The following is a 15,523-nucleotide window of genomic DNA, read 5'->3' on the forward strand; positions in this document are numbered from 1 at the left end:
CATAGAAAGGTAAAATAGAACATGTGTTAGGGTACATGCCTAGAAAGGTAAAATAAAATATATGTTAGGGTCCATGCCTAGAAAGGTAAAATAAAACATATGTTAGGGTCCATGCCTAGAAAGGTAAAATAAAATATGTGTTAGGGTCCATGCATAGAAAGGTAAAATAAAACATGTGTTAGTGTCCATGCCTAGAAAGGTAAAATAAAACATGTGTTAGGGTCCATGCCTAGAAAGGTAAAATAAAACATATGTTAGGGTCCATGCATAGAAAGGTAAAATAAAACATATGTTAGGGTACATGCCTAGAAAGGTAAAATAAAACATGTGTTAGGGTCCATGCATAGAAAGGTAAAATAAAACATATGTTAGGGTACATGCCTAGAAAGGTAAAATAAAACATATGTTAGGGTCCATGCATAGAAAGGTAAAATAAAACATGTGTTAGGGTCCATGCCTAGAAAGGTAAAATAAAACATATGTTAGGGTCCATGCATAGAAAGGTAAAATAAAACATGTGTTAGGGTCCATGCCTAGAAAGGTAAAATAAAACATGTGTTAGAGTCCATACCTAGAAAGGTAAGATAAAACATGTGTTAGGGTCCATGCCTAGAAAGGTAAAATAAAACATATGTTAGGGTACATGCCTAGAAAGGTAAAATAAAACATGTGTTAGGGTCCATGCATAGAAAGGTAAAATAAAACGTGTTAGGGTCCATGCCTAGAAAGGTAAAATAAACATGTGTTATAAAACATGTGTTAGGGTCCATGCCTAGAAAGGTAAAATAAACATGTGTTATAAAACATGTGTTAGGGTCCATGCCTAGAAAGGTAAAATAAACATGTGTTAGGGTCCATGTCTAGAACGGTAAAATATAAACATGTGTTAGGGTCTATGCCTAGAAAGGTAAAATAAAACATGTGTTAGGGTCCATGCCTAGAAAGGTAAAATAAACATGTGTTATAAAACATGTGTTAGGGTCCATGTCTAGAACGGTAAAATATAAACATGTATTAGGGTCCATGCCTAGAAAGGTAAAATAAACATGTGTTAGGGTCCATGTCTAGAACGGTAAAATAAAACATGTGTTAGGGTCCATGCATAGAAAGGTAAAATAAAACATGTGTTAGGGTCCATGCCTAGAAAGGTAAAATAAACATGTGTTATAAAACATGTGTTAGGGTCCATGTCTAGAACGGTAAAATATAAACATGTATTAGGGTCCATGCCTAGAAAGGTAAAATAAACATGTGTTAGGGTCCATGTCTAGAACGGTAAAATATAAACATGTGTTAGGGTCTATGCCTAGAAAGGTAAAATAAAACGTGTTAGGTTCTATGATAGTAGAGGAGCATTATGTTTTCTGGTCTGTGCGTCTGGTTGTTCATCTGTCTGTTCTTGTGTCCATTCGTTTGTCCCTCTGGCCCACTACAGGTTTAAGATTATGGTCAAGGTAGTTTTTAATGAAATTTAGGGCCAATCAACTTCGTACACATGTTACCTTTGATATGATCTTTCTAATTTTAATGCCAAATTAGAGTTTATATCCAAATTTCAGGGTTCACTGAACATAGAAAATGCTAGTGGGAGTGGAGACACATTCTGGTTGTCACGTATATTTGAATTATGGCTTCAAAATATTTTAGTGCAAAACTGTAACTGCCAAAAAGTCTCATTTTCAGATCATGTTATCAAAATTTAGTTTGTATTAAATGGCCATTTCAGGAAAAAACAGTCAATTTCAGGGGCCAAATTATGGCTAATATCATGCCTCATAATTACGACATGCTAATAAATTCTAAAAAAAAGAAAAACATAGCTTTTGCTTTATTTATTTAAAGATGGTCTTGTGTTTGTTTGGTTGTACTTACAAAGCTATTGTACTTTGTTATAAGTGTGTAATCTCAAAGTGCATATGGAAGTTTGCTAAAGCAATTTCTGTAGTAGTTCCATTGCACTAGTCTTTTACATTTGTCTCAGTTGTTATATTTATTGATCATTTTGCAAATGTACAGTTTACAGGAAGTCTAAACTTTCTACCAACAAAAGTAAAAATCCGAGTTTTCAGAATGTTTTAGTGTTATGGCTCTTTGACTTGTTTAAGTAAGATTTGAACAACTGTTTTTTACACATTCTATTTTTATTTGTTATGTGATAAATGTAAGCCAGTGGCAGGATTCAGGTGTTTGATAACTAGAAATGTAACTTTACATGGTCCTTATAATTTTCTTTCAGGAATTCATATTAGAAAGATGTAAACCTGATTTAAAGCCATTAACTTTGGAGGTGAATCTGACCTTGAAAGATGCCCTTGATAGAGTGTTACGTTTACCTTCAGTGGCCAGTAAGCGTTACCTAACAAACAAGGTAGGTTAATCTGACCTTGAAAGATGCCCTTGATAGAGTATTACGTTTACCTTCAGTGGCCAATAAGCGTTACCTAACAAACAAGGTAGGTCAATCTGACCTTGAAAGATGCCCTTGATAGAGTATTATGTTTACCTTCAGTGGCCAGTAAGCGTTACCTAACAAACAAGGTAGGTTAATCTGACCTTGAAAGATGCCCTTGATAGAGTATTACATTTACCTTCAGTGGCCAGTAAGGGTTACCTAACAAACAAGGTAGGTTAATCTGACCTTGAAAGATGCCCTTGATAGAGTATTACGTTTACCTTCAGTGGCCAGTAAGGGTTACCTAACAAACAAGGTAGGTTAATCTGACCTTGAAAGATGCCCTTGATAGAGTATTACGTTTACCTTCAGTGGCCAGTAAGCGTTACCTAACAAACAAGGTAAGTTAATCTGACCTTGAAAGATGCCCTTGATAGAGTATTACATTTACCTTCAGTGGCCAGTAAGGGTTACCTAACAAACAAGGTAGGTTAATCTGACCTTGAAAGATGCCCTTGATAGAGTATTACGTTTACCTTCAGTGGCCAGTAAGCGTTACCTAACAAACAAGGTAGGTTAATCTGACCTTGAAAGATGCCCTTGATAGAGTATTACGTTTACCTTCAGTGGCCAATAAGCGTTACCTAACAAACAAGGTAGGTTTATCTGACCTTGAAAGATGCCCTTGATAGAGTATTACGTTTACCTTCAGTGGCCAATAAGCATTACCTAACAAACAAGGTAGGTTAATCTGACCTTGAAAGATGCCCTTGATAGAGTATTATGTTTACCTTCAGTGGCCAATAAGCATTACCTAACAAACAAGGTAGGTTAATCTGACCTTGAAAGATGCCCTTGATAGAGTATTACGTTTACCTTCAGTGGCCAGTAAGGGTTACCTAACAAACAAGGTAGGTTAATCTGACCTTGAAAGATGCCCTTGATAGAGTATTACGTTTACCTTCAGTGGCCAGTAAGCGTTACCTAACAAACAAGGTAAGTTAATCTGACCTTGAAAGATACCCTTGATAGAGTATTACATTTACCTTCAGTGGCCAGTAAGGGTTACCTAACAAACAAGGTAGGTTAATCTGACCTTGAAAGATGCCCTTGATAGAGTATTACGTTTACCTTCAGTGGCCAGTAAGCGTTGCCTAACAAACAAGGTAGGTTAATCTGACCTTGAAAGATGCCCTTGATGGAGTATTACATTTACCTTCAGTGGCCAGTAAGCGTTGCCTAACAAACAAGGTAGGTTAATCTGACCTTGAAAGATGCCCTTGATAGAGTATTATGTTTACCTTCAGTGGCCAGTAAGCGTTACCTAACAAACAAGGTAGGTGAATCTGACCTTGAAAGATGCCCTTGATAGAGTATTACATTTACCTTCAGTGGCCAGTAAGCGTTACCTAACAAACAAGGTAGGTTAATCTGACCTTGAAAGATGCCCTTGATAGAGTATTATGTTTACCTTCAGTGTAGTCAGTAAGGGTTACCTAACAAACAAGGTAAGGTGAATTTGACCTTGAGATCTTGGATTCTTTCTTCCACACGTTGCTTTTTTATGCCCCATTTATGGGCATTATGTTTTCTGGTCTGTGCGTCCGTCTGTCTGTTCGTCCGTCCGTCTGTTCGTTCGTCCGTCCGTCTGTCCCGCTTCAGGTTAAAGTTTTTGGTCGAGGTAGTTTTTGATGAAGTTGAAGTCCAATCAACTTGAAACTTAGTATACATGTGCCCTATGATATGATCTTTCTAATTTAAATGCCAAATTAGAGTTTTGACCCTAATTTTACGGTTCACTGAACATAGAAAATGATAGTGCAAATTTCAGGTTAAAGTTTTTGGCTTCAGGTTAAAGTTTTTGGTCAAGGTAGTTTTTGATGAAGTTGAAGTCCAATCAACTTGAAACTTAGTATACATGTGCCCTATGATATGATCTTTCTAATTTAAATGCCAAATTAGAGTTTTGATCCAAATTTTACGGTTCACTGAACATAGAAAATGATAGTGCAAATTTCAGGTTAAAGTTTTTGGTCAAGGTAGTTTTTGATAAAGTAGAAGTTCAATCAACTTGAAACTTAGTATACATGTTCCCTTTGATAAGATCATTCTAATTTTAATGCCAAATTAGAGAATTTATTCCAATTTCACAGTCCTTTAAACATAGAAAATGATAGTGCGAGTGGGGCATCCGTGTACTGTGGACACATTCTTGTTCTTGCTGATTTCATGGTCTCTACATTTATGATTTTCTACCAAAGTTTTGACTTGAGAGAAAACTCAAAATTTGTAAATGTCTGATGTTTTTGTTTGGTCGAAAATCCTTAAAATAGTGAACATTTGCTTCTTTACCATGTTTACAATTTATCATTGATACTGGTATAATGCTTTTAATCTGTGACCAGGTATAGCATATCTAACCCTTAAAATGTTCATCTGAGATGACTCTGGTAAAGCAGGATGCCTAAATCTTATGGTCTGTAAACAAATCAGAAGCTTTTGAAATTGTGAGATTTCTTAGATATATTATTTTGTTTTTAGTTGTCCTGGATCCTTGTATCACTGAAAAAAATACACATTTATTTTAAAAAAAATAGTGAAGACTATAGCTACTCAATGGATTGATCTCAGTAATAAGTTTTCTGCAAATTTGCATAATTGACAGATCAGAGGAGAAACAAGGATACCTGTGTTTTGTTCCTATTTGTTTTTTACCATTAGCCTTAGAGAATTTGGTAAGTTTTCAGCAACACTTTTGATTTCAGTTACATATATTGTGTAATCAACCTCTCCCATTGTTTTAAACCCTGAACCTTTAAACTTTATAGTGTATTTGTACAGCCTATTGGAACCAATTGAATTTCTTTTCTTGTAATTGTCTATCCTGTTGGGTAAATTTTTATGCCCCACCTACGATAGTAGAGGGGCATTATGTTTTCTGGTCTGTGTCTGCGTTCGTTTATGCCCCACCTACAATAGTAGAGGGGCATTATGTTTTCTGGTCTGTGTCTCCGTTCGTCTGTTCGTTCGTCCCGCTTCAGGTTAAAGTTTTTGGTCGAGGTAGTTTTTGATGAAGTTGAAGTCCAATCAATTTGAAACTTAGTACACATGTTCCCTATGATATGATCTTTCTAATTTTAATGTCAAATTAAAGTATTGACCCCAATTTCATGGTCCACTGAACAAAGAAGAAGATAGTGTGAAGCTCAGGTTAAAGTTTTTGGTCAAGGTAGTTTTTGATGAAGTTGAAGTCCAATCAACTTGAAACTCAGTACACATGTTAACTATGATATGATCTTTCTAATTTTAATGCCAAATTAAAGTATTGACCCCAATTTCACGGTCCAGTGAACATGTAAAATGATAGTGCAAGTGGGGCATCCGTGTACTATGGACACATTCTTGTTGAAGCTATATTAAGAATGTCTATTTCATAGTAAATTTTGCTCAATTTGAATTTTTGCTTGTGATTGTAATGGGTTGTAATTGGTGAAGATGCTGGTATTGACTATATCATCTTTGGACTTAAACCATTTAAAACAAAAATATGTAACAATGACACATTTAAATGCAACTCCCTTGAAACCATTTGATAGAAAGCTCTCATAAAAGGTAGAACTGTTAGCGGTTATGTGTTGCTGACCATTTTGATTCTTCTAAATACTTGACAGGACTAATGAGACTTAGACTCTTTTTTTTTAGCTCACCTTTCCAAAAGGAAATGTGAGCTTTTGCCATCACTTGGCGTCCGTCGTCGTCTGTCCGTCGTAAACTATTTCAAAGATCTTCTCCTCTGAAACTGCTGAACCAATTCAAACCAAACTTCATCCCATTGATCCCTAGGGTATCTAGAATAAAGTTTGTGTTTTAATTCCCATTTCATCAAAAAACATGGCCACCATGGCTAAAAATAGAACATAGGGGTAAAATGCAGTTTTTAGCTTATAACTCAAAAACCAAAGCATTTAGGGCAAATCTGAGAGGAGTAAAATTGTTTATCAGGTCAAGATCTATCTGCCCTGAAATTTTCAGATGAATCGGACAACCCGTTGTTAGGTTGCTGCCCCTGAATTGGTAATTTTAAGGAAATTTTGCTGTTTTTGGTTGTTATCATGAATATTATTATAGATAGAGATAAACTGTAAACAGCAAAAATGTTCAGCAAAGTAAGATTTACAAATAAGTCAACATGACCGAAATGGTCAGTTGACCCCTTTAGGAGTTATGGCCCTTTATAGTAAATTTTTAACCATTTTCCGTAAATCTTAGTTATCTTTTACAAAAATCTTCTCCTCTGAAACTACTGGGCCAAATTTAACCAAACATGGCCAAAATTATTATTAGGGTATCTAGTTTAAAAATTGTGTCTGGTGACCCGGCTAACCAACCAAGATGGCCACCATGGCTAAAAATGGAACATAGGGGTAAAATGCAGTTTTTAGCTTATAACTGAAAAACCAAAGCATTTATAGCAAATCTGACATGGAGTAAAATTGTTTATCAGGTCAAGATCTATCTGCCCTGAAATTTTCAGATGAATCGGACAACCAGTTGTTGGGTTGCCGCCCCTGAATTGGTAATTTTAACGAAATTTTGCTGTTTTTGGTTATTATCTTGAATATTATTATAGATGTAGATAAACTGTAAACAGCAATAATGTAATGCTTGGGGTATACAATGTTTTTGGGATACGATTGCTTTTAAGCAATCTGTAGACTTTTACCGTTGACTCAGGGCTCATTCCCTCACATCAACCGTTTTATTCTAAACATTCAGCAACATCTCAGATTCTTATGATTGTCTTTCTTTAAAAGGTAAAAACAAGCAAAAGGATTGAACATAAACAACTTTCCTGTAATGTTCTTCTCATAATCTTCATGTTTGATTTTTCCCTTGACTTATATGCGTGTTTTTAACAACGCGGAAAACCAGAATTAAGCAGTATTTATATTTAGTGTTTTTATAAATTTAGAAACACGTCAGAGGGAATTCCCCAGTTTTGATAAATGCGAGAGTTCTTTGAATTCCGATAATTCTATTTCTGTCATATAAGATCTGAAGTGGAGTTTTCTATATTTTACCGTTATGAAATTGATACTGTACTCTCATAAAGAAATTGAGACTCATTTATCATATCATAAATTAAATAAACGTTCTTTTCCAAATCGCAAGTCTCGGGTTTGTTTATGTATTAATGCGCATGCGTATAGTTTCTTGATTTCAAGGGGTATCAGATCGAGTGGTTGTTCTGGATTCCCCGCTTATTAATTAATTTGAAACTCATTGGATTCTTTCTATGTCTGCCTGCTATTGAGGGTTTAATATTGTTGTTGCATAATTTAAAATCATATGCATCATTTAAATTAAAATCAATGAAGTTTTACCTATAACACCCCTTTAGCCGAAATGGAGTCTTCCATATTATCGTTTCGAGTTGTCTCCCTTTCAGAAGTATTTCCCGTCAAGAAAAAATTAACTCGTTAGATGTCGATAAACGTCGTATTATATTAAGAACGATCTCAATTTAAATAGAGGAGTGTGTACGGAAGGATTCATGCCCACTGACCCAAAGGAAATTAATAATTAAAGAGTTAGAAATGGGGTTCCTCCTAGAATTAACGGTGATAAGATACGAAGTGAATAGTCCGAGATTACTGGGTACAAGTCAAATCGGCACCTATTTAAAAGTCAATTCGGCATCCAATAATATTTTATAAATATATGGGACTTGGAAATGGGGTTCCTCCTAGAATTAACGGTGATAAGATACGAAGTGAATAGTCCCGAGATTACTGGGTACAAGTCAAATCGGCACCTGGTTAAATCGTCATCTAGTCAAATCGGCACTTATTTAAAATTCAATTCGGCATCCAATAATACTTGATATAATATATGGGACTGGGACTATTTAAGTTTGTAATTTAAGTATAAAAGTCCCCCACGGTCCCAGCTTGTCTGGCAAATCAGCCGTCGGACATCAGAGTAATCTCGAACTATGAAGTGAAATACCTTCTCTCTCTCTCTCTCAGTGACTGCTGTTGAAAGTAAACTTGGAATTGATAGCACACAAATAAAACACACTAAGTACATTGCTCGTACACTTGTATCCGGGATTAGCTATTTTTAAAGTTGAGTGACTATTCAGATTTATATTACTTTTGCCTGTGCAGTTGAATTAGTTTTGAAAATAATACTATCCAGCTGTACCAGGACTTGCGGTCATAAAACTTTCGATTCAGTTTTTTTGTACTCATACTCGAAAATCTTCCAATGAAATTGCTTGATTTCTTGTTTCGAGCATGATTTTTGTGCTCCAAGCACTGAGCGAAGTTTTATGCCTTCAAGGCCATAGTCCAAATAATTATGACGTCTTGGAAGGCTATTATAATTTTTTTCTTTGAAGCTTATTTCGACGTCGAAGTAAGGTGTAAAAAAAATTTAAATATAATAGCCTTTCAAGACGTCATAATTATTTGGACTATCAAGGCCAGGGCTGCCAAAAATGTGTGAGACTCACGCATGTTCATGCTTTTTTGCAGCAGTATCCTTGGATCAATTTTTTCCTCTCTGATCTTTTCTATTTTGGCCAAATCTCACGAATTTGCTTAATGAAAAGTTTGGCAGAACTGCTTTACATGTGTCAATGAAAACTATATGGCAATCGTATCCCTCAGAGCATTCTGCTCTTTGATTTATACTTTCATCATAAATTATATTATGAACACGAGACAAACGAGACATTTCAGTGTGTCCACTCTTGTTTTTGCTTTTGAAGAAGATATGACAGAATCGAAGAATCATTTATATAAATTGAAAACCCAAAATAATCATTGATGGAAGATTTAAGCAAAAAATTTAAGGTGAGCGATTCAGGCTCTTGAGAGCCTCTTCTTTAGTATTGTGATACACACAAAGCTCTTATATTCGATACTATTGTTTGTCATTTTATGTAGTTGACCAAATTACACTGCCATTTTCATTTGACAACTCTTATTAAAGTTATGGGATTTTACCATATTTTGACTATCTTCCCACAATTAAACAATGTGACACACAATTTCATTCTCATTAATGCTTTGTAGCAATCATGTTCCTTTGATATTTGGGTCTTGAGCATGCATGTTTGCTCACTATAGGTTCTTTAATTGATATGATTGATATGCATGTATTGTTAAATTTGTTCTCATCCTGAACATTTTTTGAAGATTTAGCACTGGACATTAAGTGAACAAAATCAATCAATAATTTATTTTTAGGTAGACAGATGTGTGACTGGATTAGTTGCCCAGCAGCAGTGTGTTGGACCATTGCACACACCGCTGGCTGATGTAGCTGTTACAGCACTGTCTTATTTTGATAAAGTAAGTTCATTATGTCTTAGTCAGGTAGATAGATGTGTGACTGGATTAGTGGCCCAGCAGCAGTGTGTTTGACCATTACACACACCGCTGGCTGATGTAGCTGTTACAGCACTGTCTTATTTTGATAAAGTAAGTTCATTATGTCTTAGTCAGGTAGACAGATGTGTGACAGGACTAGTTGCCCAGCAGCAGTGTGTTGGACCATTACACACACCGCTGGCTGATGTAACTGTTACAGCACTGTCTTATTTTGATAAAGTAAGTTCATTATGTCTTAGTCAGGTAGATAGATGTGTGACTGGATTAGTGGCCCAGCAGCAGTGTGTTTGACCATTACACACACCGCTGGCTGATGTAGCTGTTACAGCACTGTCTTATTTTGATAAAGTAAGTTCATTATGTCTTAGTCAGGTAGACAGATGTGTGACTGGACTAGTTGCCCAGCAGCAGTGTGTTAGACCATTACACACACCGCTGGCTGATGTAACTGTTACAGCACTGTCTTATTTTGATAAAGTAAGTTCATTATGTCTTGATTCAATGGAGGGCAACAATGGATAGTTCATAGACATTAAAAATACTGAAGAAATAAAGATTTGTCTTGTTATGATATTTTATTTGACAAATTATAGAAAAAACAATACTACAAAGCATATATAGGTGGTACAAATGTATTTACAAAACTATTTAATAATCTAATAATATGGATACTTATCACACTCACAAAAAAGCAAAATGTAAATCAACAGGGTTTCCGCTGGTCAGGTCGCCGTTTTTGCATTTTGCGAAAAAATAATAATTGTGGATATTAAAATTCATCATTTGCGTAAGAATTTGGCCAAAGAAATATATATAACAATTAAATTTCATCCATCTTGTTTATTTATTTTGTTTCGGGTTTCTCTGAGTTTACCTGATCAGACAATACTCGGAATTCACCTTAGACTCGTTAAGATTTTGACAGAAAATGAATAATCAGCTGATTGCATATTATAGCTGTAGGAAACAAAGGACTAATTGATAAAGGTGTTGATTGAATGATAAGGTTAAATGATGTCCCTCACATGTGACATAAAGGATTTATTAACCACTTTTCGACACAGATGTTGAATCTTTTGATGTCTCCACTGCTTCTTTTATTAACGATGGTCCGGAAAAGCAAACTGTAGTTATGAAGAAATATATTCAACAGGTTGGGAACACTTTACATTATTTGATGAAAAAAAAATAGCAAAAAATATATTGTTTTGGCGAAAGAGGTGGTGAAAAAAAAAAGAAACACAGCAAATCAAGAACAAAATCTTTCAATAAAATAAAATTAGTAAACAACTAATTCATGGCCCCATTGCTTTTTATATTAAATTCCTCAATTTCAAGTAGGCACACCTCTTTTTCTTATGTTTAAATAAAGTGACAACATTGCATGTCACAGCAACACCTAAGTGTGTTATGTACTGAAAAAAATCAACATACCTTTAATGGCATATAAGAAAGAACTGGTTCCTAGAACTTCAATGTATCAGAACAGGTACTTCAAATCTGACAAACAGGCAAAATGTACCCTCCTTTAAAATTTTTGCAATGTTTTCATTATTCAAAATTATATGGCAAAACGTGTTCTCCAATTATCACCAGTTATCTAGCTAAAATATTCTAAATAATTCGAGAGTTACATCCATGGAAAGGAATTTTTTTGTGTTATGTATGTACTACTTTCTGTGTTTTGCTTTCTGACTGAGACCGAATTAGTGGTGCTATATCTTAACCAACAGATACAACTAAATACCTAGCTAGATGTTCATATAAACATGGACATGAAAGTAAGGGACAAGGAAGTAGTCTCAGATATTTTTTGAGGTAATCTTATGAAAAATATTTACAGTTGTTCAGTGTTAATTGACACTTCATCATTACCTGACACTTCATCATGAACAGAGATTTGAAAAAAAACCAATCATATATTTTGTGTAAATATTCACAGACGTGGAGAAACAGTAGCTAAACAACCCAAAAACTACATCTTGTATTTCATATTACAATTTTAAAGAAAATACATCTCAGTTTATACATAGATATAATAAATAAGGCACACACAATTCTACTCATAATTTGATATAAAACAAAATATGATATTTTCAATGGCTATATACAAATTTGTACATTAACTTCTTAAGGCTGAGTATATAGGAAATGTATTTATATCTTTGCAGCAACTTAAAAAACATTTTATCCTTTTAAAACATCATATTTTAGATAAATGGAATTTCTGAAAAAGCCGGAATCTGAACTTTAATCAAATAATTAATGTTAATGGTTTTATAGGTAGGATCGGCAACTGCTATAGGAGAACAACCGATCAAAGGCTTGATAGATCCAGCGTGTATGGCAAGGATGTCTGTCGGGGAAGCTCTCACTAATTTGGTGTTTGCCTGTATAACAGATCTGAAGGTAAGGTCAACACTTGATAATTCAGATAATTTATTTTCAGCTGACCTTTCCCTTTTAGTATCTGTGTTTTTCTTCCATGGTTTTGTCTTTATTGTTCATTGTTGAAGGTAAACATAGACCTTGTTTATCAGGAGCAACACAGACACTTCAATAATATTTTTTAATTATTATTTAATTACTATTTTTGAGCTAGAAATATTGAGCCATGATAGAACCATATAAATATTAAAATAAAAGGTGTTAAAAATTTAAGACATATTACATAGTTGGGACTTGCAGGTACACTTAAGGGTGTCATACCACCAATTGAAAGTGTCTATCTGTTCAACCAAATTTTGCAATTTTCACAGCTTTCTAAATATTTTACCTTAAGTTTAAGTCCATAGAAACCAGGTATATCCTGAATTGTACATGTATCAGCTTTCTACATGTCAATTTTCAACAGATTTTTAAAATCTTATTAGAAAGAAGAGGTCTCCCAAATAGAGGTACCACTAAAAATAACCCCTGGTTGTCTGGAAATCTTAAACTAGTATACTATGGAGTGCATTAATCCTCAATTTTGAATGCAAACTCATAAACAAGTAAATTTTAGCTCAAAATGGTCTTAATATATTTCTCTTACACCAAAAGTTTCATTTTTGCCAATTTGTTGGTTAGTTTAAGTAAACAATGACATCAAATGCACTATTTTTTGTCCGAGTAGGCCTATTTTCACATACGTTCTAAATTGGAGGGAGTTATTGGTATTGTGTCACCTAAAGGAGTAGATTCGATAAGGCCCTAAAATGGCCCTCATTTTTAGCTTAAATTTCAAACTAGGATTTGTTTACAAATATCACAATGAATCATAGCTAATACATTGACTAGAAAGGAAATAAGCCTTTTTGTTGAAAATTAACGTTACTGCGTTTTACTGATGACGTCACAAACTGTACTCATTTTTATTTTCAACAAAAAGTCAAGCAAAAGTGGTAAATTTCAATTGACTATTGGACAGGAAACATAGTGAAATGTCAACAAAAAAGATCTTTGGAAAAAATGTTTGTAATGATATTTTACATGTTTAACTTTAATATTTAGTTTGTCAAAGCTTAGGCTCAATGTTTCCTAGTCCTAAATGTGGTTATAATCTAGGCAATTTTGTCAAATTTCGTCAAAATCTCCTTATTTGACCTATTTTGAATGTGAAAATCAACACTTTCAGAATATTTTTTTTTTTTAACACAATTAGTTCTATTTAACTTTTTCACATGTATTAAAGACAACAAAACATTTTTTATCTTGTACCATTGAACTTTATAATCATGGCCATATATGACCCTTACCGAACTTAATCCTTTGCATTGCACAAAATTACAACCAGATGCTCCGCAGGGTGTAGCTTTATACGACCGCAGAGGTTGAACCCTGAACGGTTGGGGTAAGTATGGACACAACATTCAAGCTGGATTCAGCTCTAAATTTGGATTGTGATTAAATAGTTGACACAGCATAGGTTTCTGACACAGAATGAATGTGTTCTAATGAACTTAAAATTTTTGTTTTCTCTTAGAGCAATTCACTATGCTGTTGAATATTAATCCTCTCAAAAAAATGTTTGAAGAAATTTTCTTTTTTTATTTATGAAATTTCAAATGAGAAAAATTGAACCCAATTTTTTTAATCACATCCCCCTTTCCCTTATTCCAAAACTAATCTCAATTTCTAATGGAGTTTGCAACAATAACTACTCATTTAAATACATCATAAAATATTAAGATGTAAAAAAACTGCTTGTTATCACTGAATGGTAAAGATTATTTTAATTTATCAGTTGGTAGTAAAAAGTGAATATACATTGTATATTGTATATATAACAAAGATTTAAGTTGATTCTGGACAAAGAAAGATAACTCCAATTAAAAAAAGATCTTGCTATTGCACAATATTTTGCAATTAGATATTTCTTGCTTACTATTCTAAACAAAGAAAAATAACTCTAATTAAAAAACAATTTGCTATTTCACAATATTGTGCAATTAGATATTTCTTGCCATTGCGCAATACTGTGCAATTGAAAAGACTTGCTATTGCACAATACTTAATATAATAATTTTAGATCCTGATTTGGACCAACTTGAAAACTGGGCCAATAATAAAAAATCTAAGTACATTTTTGGATTCAGCATATCAAAGAACCCCAAGATTTCAATTTTTGTTAAAATCAGACCAAGTTTAATTTTGGAACCTTTGGACTTTAGTGTAGACCAAATTGAAAACAGGACCAAAAATGAAGAATCTACATACACAGTTAGATTTGGTATATCAAAGAACCCCATTTATTCAATTTTTGATGAAATCAAACAAAGTTTAATTTTGGACCGCGATTTGGACCAACTTGAAAACTGGGCCAATAATCAAGAATCTAAGTACATTTTTAGATTCAGCATATCAAAGAACCTAACTGATTCATTTTTTGTCAAAATCAAACTAAGTTTAATTTTGGACCCTTTGGACCTTAATGTAGACCAATTTGAAAACGGGACCAAAAGTTAAGAATCTACATACACAGACATGACAGTTAGATTCGGCATATCAAAGAACCCCAATTATTCAATTTTGATGAAATCAAACAAAGTTTAATTTTGGACCCTTTGGGCCCCTTATTCTGTTTAGACCAAAACTCCCAAAATCAATACCAACCTTCCTTTTATGGTCATAAACCTTGTGTTTAAATTTCATAGATTTCTATTTACTTATACTAACGTTATGGTGCGAAAACCAAGAAAAATGCTTATTTGGGTCCCTTTTTGGCCCCTAATTCCTAAACTGTTGGGACCTAAACTCCCAAAATCAATACTAACCTTCCTTTTGTAGTCATTAACATTGTGTTTAAATTTCATTGATTTCTATTTACTTAAATTAAAGTTATTGTGCGAAAACCAAGAATAATGCTTATTTGGGCCCTTTTTGGCCCCTAATTCCTAAACTGTTGAAACCAAAACTTCCAAAATCAATCCCAACCGTTCTTTTGTGGTCATAAACCTTGTGTCAAAATTTCATAGATTTCTATTAACTTAAACTAAAGTTATAGTGTGAAAACCAAGAAAATGCTTATTTGGGCCCTTTTTGGCCCCTAATTCCTAAAATATTGGGACCAAAACTCCCAAAATCAATACCTACCTTCCTTTTGTGGTCATAAACCTTGTGTTAAAATTTCATAGATTTCCATTCACTTTTACTAAAGTTAGAGTGCGAAAACTAAAAGTATTCGGACGACGACGCAGATGACGACGACAACGACGACGACGCAGACGAAGACGCCAACGTGATAGCAATA

General features: G+C 34.0%; 1 protein-coding gene across 1 annotated transcript in view; it reads left to right on the top strand.

Moving 5' to 3' along the window:
• The window catches only part of LOC143084985 (phosphoribosylformylglycinamidine synthase-like), a 95,544-nt gene that overhangs the window by 43,629 nt on the left and 36,392 nt on the right, over positions 1–15,523 (top strand). Inside the window, exons 13-16 of the mRNA XM_076261101.1 lie at positions 2,237–2,287; positions 3,733–3,813; positions 10,165–10,269; positions 12,076–12,201. Of these exons, the coding sequence (XP_076117216.1) occupies positions 2,237–2,287; positions 3,733–3,813; positions 10,165–10,269; positions 12,076–12,201 (363 nt within the window). The remainder of the gene's footprint in view (positions 1–2,236; positions 2,288–3,732; positions 3,814–10,164; positions 10,270–12,075; positions 12,202–15,523) is intronic.

Source organism: Mytilus galloprovincialis, chromosome 8 (genome assembly GCF_965363235.1).
Source record: "Mytilus galloprovincialis chromosome 8, xbMytGall1.hap1.1, whole genome shotgun sequence".
Taxonomy (NCBI): domain Eukaryota; kingdom Metazoa; phylum Mollusca; class Bivalvia; order Mytilida; family Mytilidae; genus Mytilus; species Mytilus galloprovincialis.